This window comes from Hirundo rustica, chromosome 2 (genome assembly GCF_015227805.2).
Source record: "Hirundo rustica isolate bHirRus1 chromosome 2, bHirRus1.pri.v3, whole genome shotgun sequence".
NCBI lineage: Eukaryota > Metazoa > Chordata > Aves > Passeriformes > Hirundinidae > Hirundo > Hirundo rustica.
In genome coordinates, this window is record NC_053451.1 from 1,712,209 (window position 1) to 1,739,837 (window position 27,629).

Sequence of the window (27,629 nt, forward strand, 5' to 3'; positions counted from 1 at the left end):
GGAGAAAACAGCTCCTTACAATCTCTCAGAGGTCATTCATGGATGGTGGGAGAGTTACCTCAGTAACTCAAAAGGGAAAGTTCCCTTCATTTGTGGAAACTAATTTGGTAATATTAAATCAATGCCAGAGCAATATGGACCATAAAACAGGATAGTACAGATTAATGAATCTAATAAAATTGAGAGAAAAAAATTAAGTCATTCAGAGAAAAATATTTGAAAGAGCACTGAAATAAACCGACAGAATATTTAAAAGCAAACCTTTACATTCAGCAGACACACCATACTTTTTATCCATAAGCATTTTGGTTACCATAACAACTTGATCCATTCACTCAATTATGTCATTCTTATCTCAGCATTTTGGAATTTGAGTGGTTTGTTTAATAACTGCAGTTGGTTTGGGAGCACAGTGAAGATTTAAAAATCCATTTTAAAGAAATCATTTTAAGAGTGGAGACTGTGCTTTCTTATTTCTGCTTTTGGAAAACAAAATTTTTGTCCTTATTCCCCAAGGGGTAAACATCATATTTAGCCAATAAGCTGCCATAAAATGTTCTAATTAAAAAACAGAGGGTCACAGTAACAGGTATCCTTGTAGCTGACACGGGGAGTGATAACACATACCATGGCCATCATCAAAGAATTCTGTGATAGTTGCTGAGGTGCACTTGGACCAGGGTTTTGAAGCGTCAATGCTGGTCAGGATGGAGGACATCAGGCGCTTGTCTTCCATGGAGCCAAAGTTCTCCTCACAGAACTTGGAGTCATCATGGGAAAGCCCAAGCAAGTGCCCTGTGGAAATGAAACAAAGAAATAAAATTGTGTGGCTGCCCAGAATTTACCAGCTGGAGCTCACAGTCCTGTGAGGGACAGGAACTGTACTCATTGATATCTATCAACAATCGGCTGCTCCCAGTTGTGGAAATTACCTCGCTGCAGAATGTTTGTGAAATAAGGCAGTGAGGGTCTCTTGGGGGAAAAGATAAATTTCCAAGTCTTTGCCTTGGTACTAAACATGCAGTTTAGTGGATAAAAAAAGCTGGAGCACTGACCCAAGGAGTTTGGCTGAGCAGCATCCCGTGGCACTCAGCACTGGTTCGGTGTGGGATACGAATGATAGTTGGGTGCACACCAGCAACTCGAGGATGTAATTTTTCAGAGTGCTCAGCATTTCACAGCACCATTCACAACTACCCAGAGATCTGTGACATGAAGCTTTCAGTCTGGTTGAGAACTGCAGTTTGTCACAGCCTCTGGTACCGCCCTGCAGCACTTCACCCACGTAAGATGCACTTCTGTTCTCTAGACAAATCCCTTATTGCATAACTGTACTTCACTCTTCAGAACTGCTCATTTTCTGCTAAGGACATCCCATGTAAGTACATAATTAAACAACACGGTGCACATATTCACAGGCCTGTTAATGCTCCTGCAGCTTGGGCTGCTCTTGAGTTTCTCTGCTACCTAAGACATCTTTTTTTTTTTCCTTCAGGGAGACAATTAATAAAATATCCTTTGGACATGAGGAAGCTTGCAGGTAAATTTCAAGCCCTTCACTTTGAGCAGAGAGACTGAGGATTTCTTCTTAACACTGCTGCAATTTTGCCGCCCTCCTCAGAAAAAGGCCGGACAGCCTCTGCGGCGAATTTCAGAGTAAATAAATAAAATGAAATGCTTCTCAGGCCACTGTTCAGCACAGAACATTTCATCCCAAATACTTTGGCAAAAGCAGACGAATCTGAAACAGGGTCATCTCCTGGAAAGTGTCAGGCTACTGAATCTACCTTTAATTAGAGAGCAGCGTAACTTCTCTGCTTTACTGTGATAAATGGGGTGAGCTGAGGACACACCTCATTAGCAGCATCTACTTTGTCATATTAAATCAGGCCATTGTTCCAGTGCACGACAAGAACTAAGTCGCTCACTTGGCAGGCCTCAGCCTCTTGGAGGAGAAGCTTCTCAAAGTATTTGTGAATCTCCCTTGTTATGTTTAAAATTTTCAAAAATAATTTTACAAAACCCATCAACGACAAGGAAAGAAGCAGTAAGTAGTGAATAATTTCCAAAATACATAATTCTGATTGTCAGTACTTCGGCTTCTAAATTAGCCACCAGTGATGCTGGTGAGGATAATAGCATTAAATACACGGATTTTAGCTCTCCACATTGATTTGCCAGTTAACTTTGTATGCACATGTCCTGGGGTGACAAACACCATGAATGTAACTCTCGAAGGATTTTATGGAGCTAAAATTCCTAATTCTTACCACAACCTAAATTTCTCCCTGTCCTAACTCTGCCTTTTAAGGCACTCTGACCAGACTTAGAAGCAATTAAAGCATATGACAAACTCCCAGTGACGCTGAAATCTGGTTTTGCATTTGATTAAAAAGAATCAAAATTCAAAATATCACAGGGCTGTGTAATCTCTAAATACCGCCTGGCTAAGTTTTGCTCTTTTTAGCACAGAAGTGAGAACAGCCAAGTCCTTTAACACCAGCGCCATTCATCCTTTTGCATCCAAAAATTAAGGAAGGGACACTTCCCTTCCTATTTCATCAAGTCTCTCCTCACCACCCCTCACATGCATAACCCTGCTGATGTTATTACACGACATTAGGGAGGTTTCTGGCATTTTCTGGTGGGAAGCAGAAGCATCTCTGCATGGAACTAGAGCCCTGGAGAAAGCTCTGGACAGAAGCAAAGACTCGAGGAACACAGCTCTTACAAAGGAGGCTTTTAAAAAGAATGCCAACTTTAGCCCCACCTCATTTTGTACGAGCACGAACGTCAAACGGGGCTATTGAAGGAAAAGAAAAGGCTCCCAGCAGCTGTGTAAAACGATGACTGATTGAGAACGGGTTCGTAGATCATCTGCCGTTTTCTACTTAATGAAGCATCTCACTGGTGCTGACAGTTCCCACCGAGTGAAAATGACATAATACAATTTTACCAGCAGGATGGTGCTCAGTTAAGTTATGCTGTAGGAATGCACGAAATGGAGAAGGGAACAGATGGAGGGGAGGCAGGGTTTGCCCTCTTGTAGCCAAGGAGGAGGTGGCCTGATTGTAACTTCATCTCAAACCCCAAAAAGACCAACGACCCAAACGGAGTGAAATCCTCCCCTCACAGCTTTCCCTGCTGAAGGCCAACATGTGCTACAGTCCAACAGGAAATAACACCTGCAGTGGGTTCAAAAATGATCCTTACACCCGGTAGGAATGGAGGGTATATCCCTAATCCAAGGTGGGAATACTTCAGAGAAATTATGACAGGTCAGTTAAAACTTTCATCCTCTCTGAGGGTTAGGACACAAGAGCCCTGCAGGGAAAGCAGGAGTGCACCACAGCTGTGCTGGGTGTGTGGTGAAGCAGCTCTCCTATTCCCAGGAACACTGAGAAGCAAACCAGAATCACAGAATATCCTGAGCTGGAAGGAACCCACCAGGATCATCCAAGTCCAGCTCCTGGCCCTGCACAGGACAGCCCCAAAAATCCCACCCTACGCCTGCGTTGTCCAAACCCTTCTTGAAGTCTGGGTATTTCTAGTTTTTCTTAATATGCAGTTCTAGACTATCTGCAGAGGTTCTCTTGCAAAATTCCTCTACCGTCATACGTTTTTCACTGGTTTCCATTTCAACCATTAGAAACAAGAAAACAGAAAATGTCCACGACGTACAGCAAAGCCAACTCCGGGTTTTGCTAAAGCACAAACCAAAGTGGATCTCCTGGAAAAAAAGCCACCAATCCCTGCTTATGGACAAGAGCTTGGACAGCCTGTCAAAGAGCAGCTCTTGCAGTCCATCTGACCACAGGGCATGAGCAAGGTGACACAGCAGGCTAAAGAACGCTGCAGGCATTTGTTTTCTGGGAGCAGCTCAGCTTGGGTGAAGCACGTGTTTGCCAGGGAGGTCATGCCTTTCACCTGATTCCCAGCTGGGACACTGGGGAGCAAAAGAAGGTGAGGAGATGTGCCCCAGGTTACCCCGTGAGTCAGTGGCTCTCTGGGACCAGGGTTCAGGAAGCTCCTGGCTCAACATTCCTTGGGCTGATCACCAGCCCAGACCTTCTGCATTAGCCTCCTGCTCTGCCCTTGGCTAAACAGAGCTTGCACGTGGGAACTCTGTCAAAATAAAACCATTTCTTCTGGCACGGGCTGTTTTTCTAACTCCTGTGAGTACCTGACTCCCTCATAAGAACTTCATGCTGTATCACTCAGGAATCTTCCTGAAGTCATCTTAAACAATAACAATTAATAAAGCTGGTGGGTTTTTTTAATAAACAGAAGTGATTTGAATTAGACAAGCTTACAAAAAAATTGCACAGAACGTAAAACTAGCCATTCCTCTTATTTTTATTCTTGAATTTTCCTTCCAGCTTTCTTTTCTTTGACCACTATCAGTCACTTATGAAAGAAAAAGGATTACAAAAAATAAAAAAAAAATCACTCTTTTAAACCTCCAGCCCAGAGGCAGTTTTTAATATTTCTGGCTTAAAAGAGTTCTTCAGACTCAATGAAACAACAGTCTGGAGTGCAGCTTCTTCTCAGGAGCAGACATTAAAAAAAAAGCTCCAATCAGACATTCAGCCACCAGACTTTACACAAAACAAACCTGTGCTGAGCTGGCTTGTTGTAACAGACTTATGGGAGATCACAGACATATCACCCCTGTCAGACAGGCAAGACTGTGCCCAGGCAATCAGAGACCACTGCGTCCACACAAACTTCATAAATAATCATTAACAAGATGTGGCCTGGGAGGTCCACACTGCACTAATTAATGGGGCATGTAGAAGAGAAATATTCATTCCAGTGAAGAAGCAGGAGATGGTGACACCTATTTCACAGCTGTTCAACTCAGAGGAACGTGGAAAGAACGTAATTCACAGCAGCTCATGGTAAATGAATGAACTCTGTGGGAGCACACAGTGCAAGAATGTAAAAACTGCATTACCTGCTGCACCAGAAGTCTCCCCCCACAAAACCTGCATTATTGTACTGGTATTATCTACCTGCCAAGGAGGAAGGCAATCCCTACTTTACCCTGCAGTCTGGAAGGCTGGAGGCCCAGGCTGAACACTGAACTTCTTTTAGGATCATAAAGTCAGAGATCACTCAGGTTGGAAAAGACCACTGAGCACAACCATAAAGCCAACACTGCCAAATCCACCACTAAACCATGCCTGTAACATATTTTTTGATAATGACTGCTGTGAAATATTGGGCAAAACACAGACTTTTACAGTTTGCCTTAAGCACCATGTCTGCTGCAGGTGGAACGATGATATATTTTATATAACATTACAAGTTAATAAAAAATACTGCCGGGCAAGCCAAGAATTTTTATTCAAAATTTTAACCAGCAACCTTTTAGGCAGCTGATGTTTACTTTTTGAGGCATTAGCTAAAATTTTCTGCCCCACCTTCAGCTCTTGTGAAGGCTTAGCTTTGTCTGCCCAGCTTTTCTCTTAATCAAAAGGAGTATGTTCATGAAGGCTTAATTTGAGAGCTGTTGCAAGCAGAAGTTAAGAGAGAACTTTGAAAAAAGGTTCAAAGAGGAGGAATCCAGCAATTTTCCTGATGTATGTCAGCAGAGAAGACCTGGATGAGTGTATTCTCTGGGGTTTTTTTGTTGTTGTTTTAAGAAAGCAAATCTGCCTAATTACGATTACCTGGATATTTGCCTAAACTTCATCTGTCATGAAGGAAACATAACACGAGACTCACAACCTCCACTGTTCTTCTCATGTGGCTGTGAGACTCTGTGCCCTTGGCAATGTATCCCCCTTAAATGAAAGGCTGCAGGAGATTTGTAGCTGTCAGGTCTGAAGCTTGTCTTTATCTGCTTTATCTCGACAGCCTCGAAATCAAAGGGCTGCATGTTCAGCAGAACATGGCAAAGAAAAGATTGCTGTCTTTAGTTACTTCTGAGCGTACACAAAATGAGCACATGTGGTAAAACAAGGAGTGGGAGTATTTTCTGACTCTTCTGCGGACATCAAAAGACTCCTTTAAGTATCACACACGTTGTTCTCAGTCTCATTTGTTACTGAAGGAGGCAGAATCAGAGCTTGCTCTAAGTTAGACACGATATTCCTTCCTCAGTGGTCTGCAACTCAAAACCAGCTCTGAACAGACAGCTCCAATCCACTCAGAGTTCATGGTATTCTGATGTATTTCAGTGGACCACGTGAGCAGAGATGCCAGGAGCAATAACTCCCTCCTAAAATGGCTTTTTGACAGAACATTATCCTCTCTAATACGTTTTGCTGATGGTGCTGGTGACACTTTGGTCCTCAGTGGTGGCAGAGGCCAAGGAATGACGCCATGCTGGAAAAGACTTGGTACCAAACTCGTTACTTCATATATGAAGAAAATTTCTGGCTGTGAGGGCGGTGAGGCCCTGGCACAGAAAAGCTGTGGCTGACCCATGCCTGGAAGTGTCCAAGGCCAGCTTGAAGTGGCCTGGAATAGTGGAAGGTGTTCCTGCCCATGTCAGGGGGTGGAGCTGGATCGTTTTTAAGGCCCCTTTCAACCCAAACCATTCCATGACTCTCTAGTTTTAGTTTCTGTGCAGCACCTTGGTTTCAGGCCTTACACAGCCCAGCTGTGGAGGATGTTGTGATAACTCCTCATAACCACAGAAGATGATGCTGAGCAGAGAGCTTGAAAAGGCATCCTCTGCCTTGGGCTAGGATCAGCATCCCCTGAGCCACAGCTGCTTTGGCCAGCCGGCTCCTGGGAACCTCCAGAATTGGAGCCTCTCCAAGCACTTCAGTTCTGCCCTCCACTGTCCTGCTTAGATGATTTTGGCTGATGCTTAAAGCAAACCTCCCCTGCTGCAATTTCAGGCCATTACCCCTTGTGCTGTCCCAGGTGGACATGGGGAATGATTTATTATGCAAATTTTTTGCAGCAATTTTCTTAACGTATTTGAAGGCTGCTTTTATCCCGCCCTTTGGCCTTTCCTCCCCAAAAGTCACATGTGAAAGATAAAAGGAAAGTAATGAACAAAGGTTTAATTAGTTCCACGTAGCGATGCTAAAGCTATAGCCTAAAAATAAAATACTTGGAAAGAACATCAGTAAACCATATTACTCAGGAGGACAGAAGGAGTAACTGCATGCCAGAGTGTTTGTGTAACAGAGGAGCAGGAACATTGCAAAAGGTCAGATGAACGTTATCGCTGAGAGAAAAGGCCGCATTGCCTCTTTTTAAAAAAGTAAGTTTCTCAAGATTGATGGAAAGAACAAAGATAGATATAATTTAAGTTGTTAGACCCATCTAACTCCCACTGAGCTGAACTGGAGCTTCGCCTGCCTGAAGGCTGCAAGGAAGGATGCTTTTGTATTTAAGGACCAGATCAGAACTCAGGAGACTCAAGATCAAAACTCAAAGATCAAAACTTTAGTTCTTGGCTTCCCCTGGGATTCCCTCTGTGATTAGGGGAAATTTCCTATTGATGAAAGAAGCAGCAGCTCCCCTTAGATCCACTTCAACTCTTCCCATTTTGCTTCTATAGATGGCAAACTGTTTAAGGTGTGCCAAAACACAGTGGGACTCCAGCACAAACTTCTGACCATGACTCAAAACAGCACCAGGCTGCAAGACACGGCTATATCCCGTCACAAAATATGTCAGATGGAATTCCAGATGACTGGCTGTGCCTGCTGCTGGTGCTGGATCATTCTGATCTTCACTTGTCTATAATTCAGCACTGCCAAAGCAACAAATCTCTGATCCAAAAGTGCAGAGCGTTAAGAGTGCAAATCCCATTGGTTTTGCTTCCTGATGGTTATTTTAATAAGGGATACATGGAGAAGCAGAGTAGTGCTGCCCTAGGAAAAACATTAAATAACTGCTGAGATGATGAGCAATCTCAGGCTCTTTAATGCTCTCCTCCACGTGTCCCCAAGAGGCAGGGAAGCTCATGAAGGAAGGAGACATCATTTTTTGCAGACAATAGGCTGCTGGTAACAAAGGCTTGGAGAATGCCTACGTTCTGTGCCCAAGTCAGACAGCTCTGAAGAGCTGTGGAGGTGTAGCTGAAGGAGCTGAAGGAGCTGGTAGAAGTAAAAAAAGGCATCCATATGCCACAACATGGTGAGGAGCTGAGGATTTCAGGCAAGAATCCAGGAGGTTATTTTTGTGAAAATGAACCTACTGCTGTCCCAACTGACAGCAGCATGTCCCCTGCTAGAAATTAACCAGATTTGGATTTACTGTTGGTGGCTGGACGCCTTGGCATGCTGTGATTTCAAAATAATAACATTTATGGTACTAGCATGGCTGCCATGTAATCTGAGGAGAAACTGGATTATCACATTCAAAGTTACAAGGTTGCTTTCTGGTTTTCTGTTGCATTGTCCTCTTTTTTTTTTTTTTCATTTGACATTAGTGACAAGCTATTACTGATTTTCCTACATACAAGTAGGACAAGATTCAGGTCCTACCTTATCAAGCTTTATATAAAGATCTCCACCTCTTATTGCCAGCTAATCAGTTGTACCAAGAATTTGGTTGCATCTATTCCTTCCTGTGCTCTCCTCTACAGGCCTGTGGAGGTTCTGCCTGTTGCTGCTCATTCATTCTCTCCCCCTCAAAAACCACTGGTCAAAATCCATCTATTTTATCTGAAAGAAATAAAACAAACATCTCACACGTGATGTGGCAGAAACCCTGGCAACAGAAGCAGCAGGTCTGCTCTGGAGCAAAGCTGCTTTTTGGCTCCCTGTGCACCAACCCAAGCGGAGCCCCCGGGCTGTGCATCCTCCTGTCGGGTTGAGCCGCAGTTCAATTGACTTTGGTTGCCTTCCAGAGAAAGAATGTGAGCCTGGAAAATGCTCTTGGATCCTTCGGGGGGAAGCAAGAGCGTTTAGGTCCCCTGGAAGTCACAGTGAGCACACTCTGAGGATCACATCACACTTAAGATGCTGCATCTGCTCCCTGTGCACAAACCCTACTGATAGTGGCTCTGCTTCACTCAGTGGCTCACCCTGACCTTCCAACTGACACAAAATCACATCTGGGGCTCAGAGCATCCCCTCTGACTGAGCCACTGTAAAATTAAAGCTACACCCTGCCCACAGGGCAGGGGGAACTTGGAGATTTCTGGGTTGTAGGAAGAAATCTGGTCTCCAAATAAAATAAAGCAAGGTTTTCCTCAAAGTGCTTAACTAAAGGGTATCCACGCCACACTTTTATTTTTCATCCTTTTCTGACCTTTGATTTAAGTGCTCAAGCAATTTTAGCTGTGTTTTCTTCTCAGCTTCTCCTACTTCGGGCCACACACACAAAGATCATTCTGTGACTTGACATCCCTCCTTTCTTAAAAACTCTGGTGAGGAGGAGGGAAAAAAAGAGGATGTTATTTTAAACAGCCTCAAACTAGAGGTTTTATGTCCATTAGGGTTCTTATTTATTCATCTCAATTCATGCCTTTTTTACATTGAAAATTATAGTTTTTAGAGATTCCTGTAAATGCCTAGGTATGAAAATGGCCTTTCTCCAAAATGTGCTTCTGGATCACTAAAAATAATTCACTTCTGCTTGTATTTTCCCTGTGTGGAATTCAAGGTAATAATGTGAACGTTTGCTGCTCATCCCTATCTTTACTGATCTGTGTTCTTTCATTTTTAATCTACCTAAAAAATGTATTTACTGCGGATAAAATGGCAGGAAAGACACTGCTCTCCTCTTCACGCACCAGATCCACGAACAAGAGGGCTCCTCACCCCACCCTACCCACTGAGCCCCAGGAGACATCACCTCTGGGTGCATGGGACACAAGCAATGTCCCCAGCACTCTGGCTCTGAGTGACAGGCTAAGGTTGCCATTTAACACATCCCAGGTTTGTCATGGCTCATTCACAGCACCCACAGTCACAGCCCAGGTGACTTTCTTCCTACGCTGCTGTAGCTCTCCCTAAATGCACTGAATTAGTGATTCTAGAGGACTTTGTCTTTTGTTGTGACATTATTGCTTACTAAAATAAAATTCCTGCTCTGGGGACTCATCCTGCCACAGTATTTCATATTTTCACGGAACGCCTGATCCCTTCTCCAGCCACCACTGATGTAATTCCTTTGCAGAGCTGTAAGAGGAGCAAGGTTAGAATCACTTGTCACTGAAGAGTCAGGTCATTTTCCAACCTTGGTGACCTCTGTTTCCTCAGCCAGATCTGTAAGACACTCACATCTCTACCTGCAAGCTCCTTGAAAATGGAACCACTGCAATGATACTCCCAAAGCAAACTTTACTTTGGTTTGGCATGAGGAACAAGGCAATCCAGCAGCTGGCTCTCTGTGGAAGTTCTCCTTTCCTTGTTATTTCCTTCCAAGAATATTTAAAAAGAAAAAAAAAAAAAGAACATTCTCCACTTTCAAATTGCTGTTCACTCCCCAAAGCGAACAGCCCTTACAGCAAATGTATTTCCAGTGAACACGGTTCACAAAACATCAGTAAATTCAGCATGATCAGGATGGCAGCAGTCTCTCTGAAGGGATATGTCATGACAGAAGTAATATCCCGGAACACAAACTTTCTTCTGCCACTAATTCTATCTTAAACCCTTCTGAAGGGTACATGCAAGGCTCCTAATTTAATTGCTGTCCACTGAGGTGGAAACTGAAACAAAGCTAAACACAGGTTTTGTGACCAAACCTTTATCACCTAAATACTATTTCACTTATTACAGGATTCATAAAGGTGGAACCTTGGACACTTACAAAGATATTAGAATTATGTGGGGGTTTGGCCACAAAAGCTTTTCTCTGCAGGTAATACAAGGAAAAAAAGCTTCCCAACAATAGCGCGTGCAACAAGTTGGAAAATGAGACTTATTTTCCGATAAATAAGCGCATGCAAATGACAAGAGATGGGCCAAAAGCTTTCTCAGGAGGGCCAAGCATTGACATCTCTGGGCAGTAGAAGCAGCCTTTGAATTTTCACTTCAACTGCTGCTTCGAAAGGCCACTGTCAGGGAGGAAACACCTACTGAGCGCCTTCCCCTGCCTTCTGATCCCTTATTAGTTAACCCTGAAGTGCATTTGTACACAGCCCTAATCCCCAGGCGGGGCTCCGGGCCGGGGGAAATCTGGAATTAATTGCGGGGTATTTTGGTTCCTAATGCAGCTGTTGTGAGTGTTTGGCTTGGCAGGGGAACAGAAAAGGCACTGCATACCAATTTCGTGAGCCACTGTAAAAGCTGCGTGGAGGCCGTCGTCTTCAATCACCGCGCAGCTGCGCTCCGGGGAGCAGATGGTCCCGACGTCTGCCATTCCCAGGGTATCACAGGAATGATGCCCACATAAATCCTGCCCGGGAAAGGGAAAAGAAAACAAAACAAAAAAATTTAAAAAATAATATTAAAATGAATTTTTACACCCAGCGGTAACGACCGGTTAAAGCCGCCTTTGCTGACAGCAGGACCTGGATGAAAATATCGGTGTAAAGTTCCAGCTAAAGATGGTAAAAGCACTGCAAGCCAATCAATCCCTGGTAAGGTGAGTGGGAGTATTTTCATGGACTTTGACAGGTTTTGGATACGTTCTGCAGCTAATTGTTGTTAGTTACATTTGTATTTCTGTGATGCTCACGCTTGCATTAAGGTAGGTACTGAAAATACGGAAGCATTTCCTCCTTGACAATAAAAACTGAGAATTCTCTTTATTTACAGAAGGTAAACCAAGGCACAGAGAAAGCTTCAGCTTCCCGATCAGTCCTCGAACTAGAGATCACCTTTCTTTTCTGAAGCCAAACCCATACTCTCACTTAACAGAAATGAGACTGTGCGTGTGAAACCTCATTCACAGAAACATCTGTGAAGCAATAAAATTAAGAACGTGCTACTCAATAATATACCAAGCATTTAGCAACTCCCAGAGATTGCTGAGAGTCAGTGATAGGAGAGAGTGCAAAATGCCAACAACTTAACCACTTCTCCCACACGTAGATATGGAGTGTTGTCCAAAAACCATTCAGGTAACATCAGGTTTTGTCTTTCAACTTTGGTCAGACATGGTGTTTTTATCACCAGCAGTCACTTTTCCATGCTTCTGTTGAAGCAGAGAGAAGAGTATTAGTATGAATGTACATATATACACATTTTTTGGATGAGAAGGAAAATTAGGGGCTATGCTATTTGAACAGTCCAACATTTCACTGTGATTGAATGAAATTGTCATTTTCAAGGCATGACAAATGTTATTATCAAAATGATCAAAGAGCATTTTCCCCCCCTTCATTTTCAAGATCCTTCTTCTTCCCTTCAGATCTCTTTCTACAAGGACTTCTTTTTATGAAGCCTTTCATAATTAATCCATGGGAATAAGAGACACCTTGTAGGAGGCTTCAGAGCAGCAGCGTTCACTGATTATGACAGGTGAGGCAAACTCGGAAATGCACAGGATCCAAATCCCACTGAAGTCAAAGAAAACCACACCGAGTGCACAGATACCGTGACAGAGCACCTCTTTACAGACACAAAAAAAAAAAAAGAAAAAAAAAAAGAAAAAAAAAGAAAAAAAGGTTTGGTTTTTTTCCCCCAACAAAAGACATTTTTCAAGCTAAACATACAAAGCAGTGTGACATATATGGAGGAGAAATTTCAGGCTCAGTTCTGGCTTCCAAGAAACTATGAATGGGACAAGAAGAGACTTAAGCTCAATGTTTAGGTTGGACATTAGGAAGACTTTCTGTACAGAGAGCTTGATTAGACATTGGAAGGGGCTGCCCAGCCTTCCCTGGAGGTGTTTAAGGGAAGACTGGATGTTCAGAGCCATGGTCTAGCACAAGGTGTTGGTCACTGATCGGTTGGACTCAACGATCTCAGAGGTCATTTCCAACATGATAGATCCCGTGATTCTGTGACAGAGCAATGTGACCTGAATGCACACAAGCAGCTGAACTGAAGTTCTTACTCAAGTACCAAAAAGCACATAAATCAGACAGAAAGCAGCTTAATTGAGGAGGGCTAGACAGGTTGACAGTGCCAAAACAGTATAAACTGCATTAATTCAGGCTTTGTCTCTGCATGCAGATTCTGTGTCACTCAGTCTTTTCTTGTATTTGGGTGTCATTATTACACAGGTAGTGACATCACTGCTGCTCCCAGAGTGGGCACAATGATATCAGCACCCAGATGCCCCATGCCAGTCAGGATTTATTCCCATTTGCACATAAGGAGCAGCGATGCTGGGAATTTACACCAGCAGGCACAGCCGGACTTCACAATGATTCACCAGGTTTGATGACACAAATATAACTAAAAATATATATAATTTTTCTAAGCAGGCAATCTTGTAAACTTCCACAGAGCTAATTCTGATGGGATATGTGGGGCATGGAACATTAGGGCAGAGATGTTCCCACAATCTCACCTCAGCATTTCAAAAGCTGTGCACAGGACTGCATTACAATGTCTTCCCTAGAGATCACGGCTGTACCAGAGGCTGGTGCTAGGAAATCCCACAGCAGGAAAGACGTGATTCTGCCAACTGCTTCTATGTAAAATCACCTGGCTCCTCCAGTTCCCCACGGACAGCTGGCCAACAGGTGTCCTCAGATGCTGTGGGACCAGGCATGCCCAGCAAGGAGCAGAGTGCCCACCCTGGGGTCAGCAAGCGGTGGGCAGTGCTACAGCACAGCCCTGGCCCCTCAGCAGCCCCGTGGCCACCTCCCTGTGCCCCCCAGCAGTCGGGGTGGGAGTCCCGCAGCCGCTGCCAAATCTCAGCTGGGAAGCAGCACAGGGGCTTGTAAAGGATTCTGCAAACAAGGACAGGAAATATTTTCTGGCATCAGCTCCTTTGTAAGAAGCTGCTGTGAGGATGTCTGTGGGTTGCCCATCTGCTGCTAGAGCAGGGCATGCCATGGCTGTGCCTTGAGCAGAGCATGGCTTGAGCATCCTGGTTTTCCCTGCCAATTCCAGCCCTTGGTGAATATTGTCATTGTCTCGTTCACTTCTTTACTTCTACCTCTGCAAGATTTCAACTGGAATGTGTTTCTTTTCGTAGTATATACTAAAACCAGAACTGCAGCCTATCAAGAGGCATCTCTGAGACAAATATTCTGAAGGGTTTGCTTCTGGGTCAATTCACCAATATCAGCTTTCAAACAGTTTGACTGCAAGTGATGTTACTGAAAATCATGCCTGCTTACCCATTGAACACTGGCTATGGACTATTCATTACCAGAATCAATAGTTACATTTGTTTCTTGCTTTCCTAAGCAGTCCTGGAAAGCAGTCTACTACTTTCATGAAGAAAACTTTCTCAGAGTACAGTAGGTGGTTTTATTTCCATGGAAAGTATTTCAATTTTTTGTTAAAAACAGGCTTCAATGTAATGATGCAATCATAAAAAATCTGTGTGGGCAGCCTCAACTTTTCATACTCCAGCTAAAGCACGAGGAAAGAGGGGACTTGAGATACATAAAATCAGTTTCCAATGATTATTTCACTCTTTTTTTTTTTTTCCCCCCTTCTATTATAAAGTTCATCAGCTGCTCAGATATGGATGCTCAATTGCCTTAAAACAGTGGCAGAAGCTTTAAAGAATGTTTTTTGATATTTTTAAAGAAGGAAAGCAGCCTGGCCCTTGAGCTGCTTTACAGCAGTCTCAAAACAGAAGGATGACAAGGAAGTGCATTTGCTATGCAGGAGGCAAGAGATGTTAAGACTTAAGCTTTGGCAAAGGAACGGCTCAGTAAAACTAAGCTGTACGTCACAAGTCTAGTAGTTAATTAGACAGCTCATTAGAGGCCAAGTTTTCTTGGCATTCTAAATCCATCAGGAGCAGCTGGCTGGCTGCCACATATACATGGCCTTGTTGTGAAGGGAGGTAACTGTCACCATGTCCTGCCTGGAGCAGGGAGTTTTATTTCACCTGAAATGTGCTCTACAGAAGGTTTCAAAACAAGAATAAACTGTTCAGTGAAATCTGGTATTAGGTCAGGGCTCGCTGACCAGATCCAAAATGTGATGTGAGCACCAACGTGGACAGTTTGGTGGGATTTAAAGGCAGAAGAACACGTCCTCAGGTCTTTTGAATTATCTACCCTCACAGGGCTTGCAGTTTGGGATCCTCTGGGCCCTAAAGTGCCACAGTTCCAGAGTCTGGAACAGCTAGGCACTCTGCTTATTGGGGTGCAGATGTCTCATGCTTCTCCACTTTTGCCCCTGAGGGAAGCCAAGCCTACAGAGCTTCTCAGACCAGAATGAGAGGAACCCACAGGATGAGGCTTTATACCAGCCCAAACTGCACATCACCTTCTTGTAAAGCACAGCTAAAATCTTTAAGTAATAACCTTTAAGTTTTTGTAAAGCACAGCTAAAACCTTTAAGTTCTGTTCACGTGTTCTTCTGGTCCCTTTGCAACAGCTCATGAGCTAAAGCCTTTTCCCAGTAAGAACGTGATCCAGCTACAAATTCCTTCCAGGGATGAGGCCAACTAGAAGCAAATTTTTTAGGAGAGCACTGTATGGACTACACCAGGCTCCTGCCATGCACACAGGGAGCTGTGGCTCCTCCTGGAGCAGCCCCTGAGCCCAAGGTTTCTCTAGCCCAGGCTGCAGCTGAAGTGCAGTCAGCGAAGGGACCCGATTTTTGGTCCCTGTTGCTCCTCCTTTCCCACTGAGCAGCCTGTGGTTAAATCCCAGACACAGCCTCCTCTCCGTGCTTGAGGAACCCAGACCACCTTGCTCCAAGCGCTGCGCTCCACTCCGAGGCTTCAGGTCACGATTCCTCGCGTTCTCACCGTATGAATTACTCACTAAACAGTGACAGACCTTTGGTCAGAGGGGTGGAAAGTTTCCTTAACACCTGGAACAGCTTAGGTTAAGGACCTCTCCTGGGAGGTGGGCGATACAGACCTAAAATCCCTCAAGCAGAGGAAGGAATTAAGCACGACTTTCCGACTTCCTGCAGCAGCGTTCCCACCGCAGGCCTGGCCAGGGAGGGTGGGGTGAGGTGGTGTTAGGAACACACACATTCACCCTCCCTCTGCAAAGTGGGTGAACTTTCACTGGTGTCACGGCAACGTGGAGTGGCACACGTGGTTTGAAAAAACAGTGATGTTCATGCGAGCAGAAAGGATTCAGGGTGAGGAAAGACTCGCTGGGTTACTTCTCTGTCCTCCCCTGGCCAAATTTTGAGAGGATAGCCAAAGCCTGGTTACCTTCTGAGGAAAACCACAATGCTGATACCCGCCATGGCTACCAAAACAACACCCAAATCTGTTTCCCCAGCAGTTTAGCTTAAAAATTGAGGTAATTTGCTTTTGGGGTTCATATGATAAATGTGAGCCTGAGGCCTGAGCATCTGGAAAAAACCCACAGCACAGTTACGCAAACTACACGTTATTTAAACATATTGACAAAAACACACATAAATCATTTGGAATCTGCAAGAGGAGAAGTTTCATTTATGAAACTGGTGACTGATGACCAGGTAAAAACGTGTAATTTAACCTGCCTAAGCCACATTTCCTTTGTAGGGAAGCTCCACACCATCTCTCCAGACCAGGGTGAATCGAATTTCTCCTCTATCAGTTATGTCCCACTTTGTTTTCCCTAGGGACATTATTTAAACGTCTCAGATGTGCAACAGAGTTGGTGAAAACACTATGAAACTGGCATACACATCACACTACAATTTCCTCAGAGTGATAATAATTAACAGTGAAATCTATTCTATTGACCACAGTACAGTGACTTGTTTTACTCCTAGGGGATAATAATTGTTGGAAGATGATAACAGAGAAAAGAAAAAAAAGAAGAAAGAAGTAGAGCCAAAGAAAGCATGCACTCCATGCAATGAAATTATCATCTACAGAGCTGAGATAATACAAAGCTTGCTGTTAAATTTCAACAGCACTGCCAGATGGACAGTTAAACTAAATCAAACACACCAGCCCCATATAATTATTGTGCAGAAAAAGGCAGGACAGTGGCCTTTGGCTCTAGCATGAACCCTCTGCTCGAGCCAGGCATGATGGTACTATCACAGATGATGCTAACAAGCACTTACGAAGGGATTTTTTTCTTGCTCCTAATGTCTGCATCTACTGTGAGAAACATCTATTTCAATCTTCAGATGATTCAGAACTGGGGGGAAAGGAAGAGAGCTGGATTTTGTCCAAATGCATTCAATAGTTCACTCGAAATTTAACTAAGGGCCACTAATGAAATAGACTGGATGAATTCTAGAGGGTAATTGCAGAGCAGGCTGGACCTCAGAAAAAGAACTGCGAGTTCAACTGCAGTTTGCAAGCCCCATCTAATCTGTTTTGCTACTGTGATAAATAATCTGGCAAGGGTTTTGTTGCACCCATAAAAATCTGAAGATAATCTGCCTCCAGCTTCTGCAAACTGTTCACTATAAAAAAGGCTGAAACTCTCAATTTGCTGTTGACTTCGCTGCCACTGAGAACAAGCGATGAAACACTAAATTCTAAATTTGCTGTTGACTTCACTGCCATGGGCAATGAGTGATCTAATCTCCAGGGAAAGAGGGCTTTGCAAGCTCTTCCTCCTCCCTACCACACAGCCGCTTCTCTGTGGGCTGGAGGACTCACCTGGCCACCAGAACTGCATCCCTGCACCACCATATTCCATGGAGGATGCTCTAGGATTCATGTGGCCCGCAGATTTATGGCTGCTGCCAAGGACTCAACCACAAAGTACTCCAACAGCAGGGAACCCATGTATTCACTAGGGCCGTTATGGTCAAGCTGCCTTGAGGAAATTTAGAAATACCAGAAAAATTATCACATTTTTTTACTGTCAAGTCAGACCTCTGTCATGCTTCATCCTGCCCCTCGTGCGTCAAAATGAGAGATTGGGACCACTGGGAAAACACACTTCTCGTTATCAGATTTAAATAATCGCTGTGGAACCCAACTAAATTTCTGCAATATTTAGTGACAGATAATTTCTGTGTCCACTGAAGGTTTTCACGATGGCCAGACACGTAGCTCTGGCGTTCCTTGCATTTACAGAGTAAACACAGGACCCACTGCAACTAATGGACCCTTGCCATCACTGATAAGCAACACAGAGCCTAAAAACAGCTTTAAGATATTGCCTGTACCACCTCAAACTGAATTCATGTTCATACTGATTTACTGTGATCTGCAGGATAACTGCTTTAAAGCACTTATCCAATTAAATACAGATTACGACCAGAAGCAAGTGGCTGTTTTAACTCAGAATCAGTAAATTTCCTTCTAAATTTTTTTTACATGGGAAGTACTTCCTAGTATGAATAACGATGATGATGATGACAACAACCATGATTTGAACTTGTATAACATAACAAACCACTACTAATTTAATAATAAAGGAGAGCTGCCAATGCAATCTCATTCTACCACCAGTTACTAATTCATGTTTGAAGAAGTAAAGACAAACCAAAGAAGATGAAGTGAACACTGCTGAATTCTGTCAAGACTCTTCCTTTATAAGGAACTCAAATACAGCCCTCTTTTGGTGTAAAAAAAACCCCATCCAATCAAATGTCACTCTGGAACAAAGACAATTATTATATTAGGGATTTTACAGCACCAGCCATGCCCAGTGCAGATTGTATCCACACAAAACCAGTTCCATACAGCTGAGGCCATGCATTCAGCCGACAAGCGATCTGCAAATACTATTCTGTTGACAAAGCTCAAGGTGGCCTCAGTTAGTAAACAACGATGGAAAATGTACCTCACACGTCTGCCCAATGCCTGAAACCCAAGGCACTTAGAAAGAGACATCTGGATGTTCAACAATCTGCATGACGATATTCGGAGCCCATCAAAACACGCAGCCACGGCTCGGCGTCTTGTCGCTTAGCAACCAACTTCATCCGTCCAAAACAGAGTTGTAAAAGCGGTGCTCTCCTGCCAACTGCTGCCACTCTCATTGAAAAGCTAAACTGGAAAAAATCTCTCCTTTAGTTCAAAGTGGGGCTGTTTTCTCCAGGAAACATCTCCACCGCTTTTTCATCCTTTAACCCTTTTCGTGTTTACATTCCACAGGGAGCAAACAGATTCGTGTTGACATTTCAAGGGTAAGCATATAAAAATCGTGTGGGCTCACACACACTCTCTGCAAAGAACATCATGAACACATGTAGCAAGAAACTCCAGTCTCGTTGTTAATTCAGTCAAACCCTGCCAAACAATGTCCGTGTGCACACAGCAGAGCATTAAAGCAGATTAAGTTGTCCTGAACTGTATGGAGCAGCTAATCCCAGAGTTAGAGCTGTTAAAATGCAGACCAAGGAAACACAAGCCTGTGCTTTTTTTTTTTTTTTTTTCCTCATGAAGCAGACCTGAGTAGCAGTGCAAGCAACAGTTGCATCTCAAGAGCGGAAGGACACCACAGGAACTGCGGTGATTTGTTTATCCTATGCGCTACTTACATCCCAGAGAGGTAATTCTATGCATTGCTCACGACTCTTTGAAAGTGGATTACTGATTAGCAGCACCCTCTTATTCTGTCCATGCAAAGAATTACAGCTAACCATCTGTAAAGCAACTGCACTTTAAAGTCACATCCTATCTCAATTCAAATTAACTTTTAACAGTTGACGTTAAGGTTCACAGCCGCCACTCTAAGCGTTTCTGAATTGTCATATAGCCCGGGGAAACAAGTGGCAATACTGGCAGAGTGAAACACTCTTCAGAGAGGTGAAGGATTCTGGCCCAGGCTTAAAGAGCCATTAGAAAAGATGTCTAGCAAGCCCCAAAACCTTCTGACCCAGCCTAGGTAGCCTGCTTCCATTCAGGTTATAGTGATAAAAAAATGAAAGCTTGTGAATTGCACTGACGGGCTTTAAACTGCTAAAAAGGGCTCCTGTTGTACAAGCGATGCCTGACACAGAACCTAATGCTTCAACTATTTACAGCCATAAAAGCAAGCCAGGCGCTTTTTTTCCCCCCTTCTGGAGCAACTCCTTCCACAAACCATCCAAAGCATCCTTTTTGGCAGGCTCCTACGATGTAGCAAAGCCGGAGAACTCAAATGAACGGAAAGTCATGCAGTTATTTTTTTTCGTACTTGGGGAAAGAGAAAAAAAAAGAAAACACCAAACCCAAACCGCCGAAAGGATATTCTTACAGAACTCCATTGCATAAACTCGGCCACATGTCTACCAGAGCAATGTCCCTTAACGACCTCTGGCAACGTAATTAATCAACAACCCAGCGTGGAGCAACAAGGCACGGCTGTGCACGGGCAATGCAAGCAGCTCTGACCCACAGCTGATCAGGGCACCCACTTAGGGGACAAGACAGGGGCTGCAGCCCCTTGCCACCAGCCCAGCTCGCTCAGCCGGTGCAGCTCTGTTTACCTGCGGTCTGCATTTACGTCCTACACTTGAACCACAAGCGCTGCTGGCTCCCAGCGCGGTGGAGCCATTCTTGCTGGAAATAGCATCCCAGCGAGCTCCACAAGCACGACGTCTGTACTCCTAAGGTGCTCTCACCACTGTCACTAGCAGGTTCGGCTGGGGACTAATTTAGGCTGGGAAGTGCTATCAGCCCTTCCCACCTGGACCAGCGCTGCAGAGCAAGAGGAGCCGGGTGTTAAACATCTCATGGTACAGACAGGTCACGTCTGTCACACAGACAGACAAAAACACCTCACAGGGACAAAAAAAGTCATGTCTCAACCACAGGGATGTCAGGCTGAGCCCTACCTCCCCACCGGGCTGGGGTCCCGACACTGCACTGGTGCACCCACAGCGGGGGTGACAGCACAGGGCAGGGGACACGCACAAACCTCAACCCCTCCGCCATCCCCGGCAGCTGGGCACGGGTGCCGGCCCCCGAGACGCCGCACCGCCCGACGGACGAGCCGGATCCGTGAGCGGGGAGGCAACCACCGGGCAAAGCCGGGCAGGGTGGCCAGAGGTCCAGCAGCGTGGCCATCCCACGCTCCGAGGACACCTCGTCGCCGTCACGGCCACGCCGGCGGCCAGGGCCATGCCTACCTCGCGGGTGAAGAGGATGGCGGCGTCGTAGTGCTCCTCGTGGTCGTCGTCGAGGCGGTTGTGCTGGTGCTGCCACTTGCAGAAATTCTTGAGCGTGGTGGCGGCGTTCCTGTTGATCTCCAGCCCCTTCTCCTTGTCGCCCAGCGCCACCACCTTCACCACGGCCAGCCGCACGTGGTTCTCCAGGCTGGCGTGCGCGTAGAGCCGGGAGGCGATGGAGGCCAGGGTGAGCAGGTAGTGCTGCAGCCCCTTCCCGTACTTGCGCACCATGGAGGCGTCGGCCACCAGCAGCAGCTCCACCTGCCGGGCCCGGGACACGGAGCGCCGCCGCCGCCGCCTCCGCCCGTCCCCGCCCGCCGCCACGGCGGGGTCCCGGGTCTCGCAGCTGGCGCGGGCCGGCACCGTCTCGAAGCTGAAGCGCTCCCTGCGGAAGACGTGAGGGGCGCGGGCCGGGCCCTCGCCGTAGATGCGCGCTCCGGCCTCCCCGCGCGGAGCGCGGCGCGCCGGCCGCACGGTGTAGCGGGAGCGGCCCACGGCGAAGAAGCCGTCGAGGCCGCCGCAGAGGTTGAAGACGGCGAGCGAGCGCGGGCTGCCGTCCACCGTGCCGCGGTAGCGGCAGCGCGGCCCGTCGCGCTCCAGGTCGAGCAGGAAGCGCTGTCCCCCGGCGTAGAGCACGTAGCCCGCCCTGCCGCCCCCCGCGTAGGTCGGGTCGAGGCGCCGCACGGCCCCGCGGGGCGGCCCGGGGGCGGGGGGCCGGGCGGGCGGCGCGCCGGGCTCGGCAGGTGCGGGCGGCGGCGGCGCGGCGCGGGCGGCCAGCAGCAGCCACAGCAGCGCCGGCAGCATCCTCGCCTCGGCGCGGGGCAGCGCGGCGGCCGCGAGGGCAATTGCGGTGGCGATAGTGACGGTAACGACGGGAGACGGCGGGGGAAGGAGCCGGCCGGCGGAGCGCGGCAGCGTAGTAAGGGGATGGGGAAGGACAGGGGAGATGCGGGGATGGGGAGAAAAAAAAAAAGAAAAAGAAGAAGAAACAAAAAGCAGCGACAACAACAAAAAATAAAAATAAGGAAAAAAAAAAAAGTTCTCGCTCCCCAAGTCAAGTGTGAGTGGGAGAGAAAAAAATGTCAACAAAAGCCGCTCGCGTGTGAACTTTGTGTTTCTCTGCAGGGAAGAGCCGGGAGCACATGGAAGGACAGGGGGGGAGAGAGAGAGAGAGGGAGCGGGGGGGAGGGAAAAAAAAAAAAAATCCCAAATCGCTGCTGCCGGAGAGGCAAAGTGAGGAGAGAGGAAAAGGAGGAGAGACGGCTCGAAGCCGGCAAGTAGAGAAGTTTGAGCACTTCCCACTCCTCTTCCACTTCTCTGCTGTAGTCACCGGATCATCACCAGCAGCAGCAGCAGGGGCAGGTCTGCTGCGGCTCGGCACTTTCTCGGGCTCCGGTGGGCTCCTTTCCTGCTTTTGCCCTCTTTTGTTTTGAAGAGAAGGAGGAGAAGGGGAGAGAAGTTCAGGCACCCAAAACTGCCTCGATCGTCTCCGGTGAGATGCTTAAAAAGGAGAAGAAAAAAAAAAAAAAAGAAAAAAAGAAAAAAGCCCAAGAAGCGGAAAACGTCCTGGATTTCTGTAAAAGCCCCCTCCCTGTAGTTTTTCTGCTGTTGTTGTTGTTATCCCCAGTCTGTCGATGTGAACAAGAGGAGAAGGGAGAGAAATGTGAAGATGAGAGGAGGTGGAACAATGAATTTATAGCGGAATGCCATCCTGCAATGGCAATTTCAACAATTCGTCACTGCAGGCTGCCTCTTAAAGGGAGAGCTTCAAAACCACCACTCCCACACTTCCTTCTCATTTAATCAGACAGAAGGAGAAACTTGAGGGGAGGCGGAAAGGGGGAGGGGGGGCGGCTTCGGGGGGAGGAGAAAACCGGCGAGAGTGAGCGGCAGAGAGGGAAGCAGGAGAGGAGGAGAGCCGGAGGAAGCCGGGGGCACGGCAGAGAGACACGGGCAGGAGAACGATGTTTGTGGTGCGTGTGTGTGTGTGTGTGTGTGTGAAAAACGCGAGGTTCCCCCGAATCGCCGGGAGCCGCGCGGGGCTCGGGATGTCCCCCGCTTACCTCGCCTCCTGCCGGGGCTGCGGCTCGCAGAGCTCAGGGAGGAGGAGGAGGAAGAGGAGGAGAGGTCCCTGCTGGCTCCGGAGCCAGCGAGGGAGCGGCCGCGGCTCTGCCGGGCTGATGGAGCCCCCGGGTCCCGCCGTGTCCCCGCTCCTGCCCCGGGCAGCGCCGAACTTCCCGTCTTTGTGCGGGCAGCCGCTCTGCTCCCAGCCTGTCATTAAGCGCCGGCAAGCTGTCATCCACCCGGGCGGACCGCGATCGCCCCGAGCCCCGGCAGCAGAGAGGGCGGGGAGGAGGCAGTGCTTGCTCTGACCTTGGGGATGACTTCGGAGCCTCAGATCATCCCCCCGCTGTCACACACACCCGCTGACCCCGTGCCCTCGTCTGCCGCCCCCCGCCTGGGGCTGCCAAGGGCAGGTGGCCGCGGTCACCTTCGCACCTCGGCCTTGCCGACGGACCGAGTGCAAACGGCAAGGAGCCGCTTCCCTGCCGAGGTCGTGGGCTGGAAGGGCTCTGGGAAGGTGAAGGCAAGGGAACCCCCGAGGATTCCGAGGGATTTCCCCCAGCTGAGGTGCAGACCCCACACCGACAAACAGAAGCGCTTACTTACGCCGTGTTTCCCCTGCGCGTCCCAAGACAGAGCCAGGACACAGGTGCTCTCTGGCCGCAGCACTCTGCAGGGATGCAGGTCTCCAGCCTCATCCTCACCTGTGAGCAGCACCTCACCCCTGACCGCTCTGTCTGGAAGGAAATGACGTGCACACCTGGAATGCCTGGCAGGGTCAGGATGGGTGCTGCGATGCACAGACCTGTCCCCGTTACCTTCCAGGGGCTGCTCTGCAAGTCCGCCATTTCTCTAAGGAACAGCTTAACTAAAGCCACGAAAGCTTCAAAAATTAATATTCCCATGTAAATGACTGCTTTAACATAACCCTGAGGTTGTGCTTATGAAATGTTTAACTCACCAAAGTTTTGCCGGTGTTCATTCTTCTTTTTCCATTTTTTCCAGAAATGCTGATGCCTGCGAACTAAAGTTCACTTCTTAACCTCCTGGTACTTCTTTTTCTACGTTTCAGTGTTCTATCATCTCCAAAAATTCTTGATCGGAATCAGTAAGCTTCAAAATTATTAAGAGTTATGTATTAGGGAGGTCACACTAACTTTTTGGGCATTAGGCCAAGACTATTCAACATTTAAAAATTTAAGGGTTTTCTCAGTTACTTAAACTCGTTATAAAGTTAAAACAGCAGAAAAAAAATTAAAGGGAGAGAGAAAGAGAGAAGACATATTTTGATTGAAAAAAGAACCTGTGATTTTCTTGGATGGGTTTTACTTTTCCTTTGAGCCTAATGCATGTCTGCTCAGCGCCAACAATATTTTTATTGACTTCACTGGGACCCGATCGAGCCCTGGATTTGCAAATATCTGGGTCCGAACTGCCAGATACCCCTGGGAGAGGTGCTAGAGATGAGATCTGGGATAAGGAATGTATTTTGGATAACAACCTCAGCACATCTCATTAAAGAAGTGTTAGTTTGTCAATGAAAAGGCATATGGTGCACAAGAGGCCGGTGTAATGTTCTCCCAGGCCACAGCCTAATTCCAACTGTCCGGCCATATAACCTTGGAAAAACAGGAATGCTTAGAAAGGCTGCTGATAATTAAATGGTGTGTCCCACTGCTCATCTCTGCAGTTGTCTTTGATTTCCCAAATGACAGAAGAAGTCGGCTGGGCTGCCCTGTTACACCAAGCAAGGATCCAGGCTTTCCAGGAAGGTACAAATTATTCTGTGCAAATTACCCCACGGATTAGGAAATCTGTCCTGTTTACATTTCAAAACTGCAAGAGCTCAGCACAGCAGTGCAGTCATGGAAAGATGGGTCAGTCATGCCTCGTGCAATGTGAGGGAACATCTTTTAGTGTGAGAGCCTGGAAGTGGAAGGATAAATCACTGGAATGAATCATCTCCTTCCTCACAGTTTTGCCCTCTTAGCCTCTTGTGCCTTTAAACAAGAAATCCTGTTAGCATCTCCCAAGTTACGGATGACACTAAATCCTTGTCAAACAGTTCTGACCTGGAAATTTCAAGGCTGACCTTTGCCAGCTGAGAGATAGAGAGCCACAAATCCTCAATTAGCTCTGAGGCACAACACAAGTCTTGCACACTTTGGATGGAATTCAATCCTGATGAAAGAAGACACGGCCCTCTGGAGTCTCTGGGAGCTACAGGCTGCTGTCATTAAAGTTGTGTTTCACACCCTGGGCTTGTCTGTGAAACCCTTTAGGATCCTGCAAACAACAGCCTGGGTGGCAGGGGATTCCTGATCCTCGAGTGTTTTAGTCCCAAAAGGAATTTTGCTGTAAGCATTATCAACACTCACATGAAGGAGTAGCTTGAGAGATGTGGAGATACTGGGAAAGTTGTTCATGATTTTATTCAGGTGTCCTTCCAAGTTTTTATAAAAAGGTCCTGTTTTACATCACCTCTTTTTCAATGCTCAGGAACATTAGAAAGGGTTAGAAAACCATGAATCCAAGGTCCTGTCCGAGGCCTAGCAGGGATGTCCTACCCAGCAGCACCTGTCTTTCACCATTAATTGGAAATAAATTGTCTTTCTTCCTTCTTGGAAATTAAAATAGTTCAGTTCAGTTTCCATTGTTCAGGTGTTAGGACTGTCTGGCATTTCTGTCATTGCACAGGGAAGATGGCAATTACTGTGGGAAGGAATATTTGTTCTGTGAAATTCTAAGAAGGCCAAATCAAGCCCAAGAAATTTACCTGCCCAACGTGTTCTAAATACCAAAAAATCAGCATTTGATAGACTTGTGATCAACACAGGGCGAGATCTGAGGATGGATCCAGGTTTGGTAAGATCCTATTAAAAAAATCTACCTGTGGGAACACAATTCTTAACATAGGACAGCTTTGTCCCTCCTGAGGGTCGAAAGCCTCTCTTCTGTAAACTTTACATGAAATTTTAATATGATGATGATGATCAGAGGGATGGAGCAGTTCTGCTAATAAGGAAAGGCTGAGAAAACTGGGACTGTTCAGCCTGGAGAGAAAAGACTTTGGGGTGACCTAATGCAGCCTTCCAGTCCCTGAAAGGAACTTAAGAGGAAAGATGGAGCGAGATTACTTTTAAGAGCCTGTAATGACAGGATAAGGGGAGACGGCTTCATATCGAAAGTGAAGATGTTTAGATTAAATATTAGGAAAAAAATTGTGTTCTGAGGGTGGCAGGGCACTTGAGCAGGTTGCCCAGAGAAACTGTGGGCGCCTCATCCCTGGAACTGTCCAGGGCCATGGTCTGTTGGGCTTATCAGAAGTCTTACCAATGCAAACATGATGATTACAGTGCTCAAATCTGCTCATCTTAAAGCTTCCCTTCAGTGATGCATTAAAACCACAGAAGAAATTTATTTCTAAAGGGCTTATTAGTAAATAAAATACTCATTATAAGCAATTTTGCAAAGAATTCCTAAAGATTAATATTTTAGGCTAGATATTCCAGCATTTGGAGTAAGTTATACAGTTATGTGGTCAGGAATGCAAGTGTTTCTGGTGTGAACAGCTGTGGCTCCAAGGCAATATGTTTCACTTGCTTCTTTATGGCCAATGGCATCTTCGAGGGAGCAAAGGAGACGCCTTTGCTTGGGGGTTGTGTTTTTATTAGTGGCATGTGCAAGCAGTGGATCAAGGCTACAACACTTCCAGTAGGCTGAAAATTTTACATTTAACGTCAGCCACGCTTTTCTGTCAGGGCTGAGGAGGCAGCCACGAGGGGTGTGGAGTTAAAAGTGGGCTGGGCACTTTTAAAATACTGTATTGTTTTACTGTAACAACACGGGAATGTTGTGAATTTGCGGGTACCGTGTCAAATTAAAATAGGAAACGATCTGAGGCCTGGCTAGAAATCAAACCGTTGAGGTTATCACGGAGGAGGAGAAGAGAATTCTGCAAGATTAAACATAAATAAAAAATGTAGCATGTAATAAAAGTACAAGTCTTACAGGTATCCAGGGGAGGGGTCGGCGGATGGATTGTCCAGTCAGGAGGAGCAGGAGATGCAAACGACGAACTGCATCTCTTACACTTTCAGGCATTCAGCTGGAGAACAGACTGGAATGGGCTCCTCGCCTTCCAACAACTGCTGCAAGAAATGGACTCACATAAGCCTTAAGACAAGTGAATAATTGTGACCATCGAACCTACCATGAATTCTGTTTAAAAACACATGTTGGGTGGAGGCAGTGCTCTGCAGGAAGTATCACATGTTAGCAGAGTAAGCATCAGACCCTTCTCCTATTTTATTTTCTCAACAGCAGCAGGATAATCAGAGGAAGGGTAAAATGTTAAACTTTCCTTGTAAAAAAAAAAAAAAATGACACTTATTATAAAAATACATTTTAAGGGTGCAAGATACGCGTGTGATGTATTCTACAGCTGTTCCTTCAGAGGAGTGGAAGGCCTGAAAAACTCTCGAGTGCAGTTTATACGAGGAGCAGCAGACATTTAATTAATCGCAGTCCTAGAATTTTACAGCC

At 46.2% G+C, this 27,629-nt stretch overlaps 1 protein-coding gene across 1 annotated transcript in view; it reads right to left on the reverse strand.

Annotated features, from left to right (window-relative positions):
- The window catches only part of ADAMTS5 (ADAM metallopeptidase with thrombospondin type 1 motif 5), a gene marked incomplete at its 5' end in the record, with an annotated part of 35,074 nt that extends 13,292 nt beyond the window's left edge, over nucleotides 1-21,782 (reverse strand). The window contains 3 exons of the mRNA XM_040090450.1: nucleotides 628-795; nucleotides 11,187-11,319; nucleotides 20,982-21,782. Coding sequence (XP_039946384.1) covers nucleotides 628-795; nucleotides 11,187-11,319; nucleotides 20,982-21,782 — 1,102 coding nt within the window. The remainder of the gene's footprint in view (nucleotides 1-627; nucleotides 796-11,186; nucleotides 11,320-20,981) is intronic.
- Nucleotides 21,783-27,629: the final 5,847 nt, after the last annotated feature.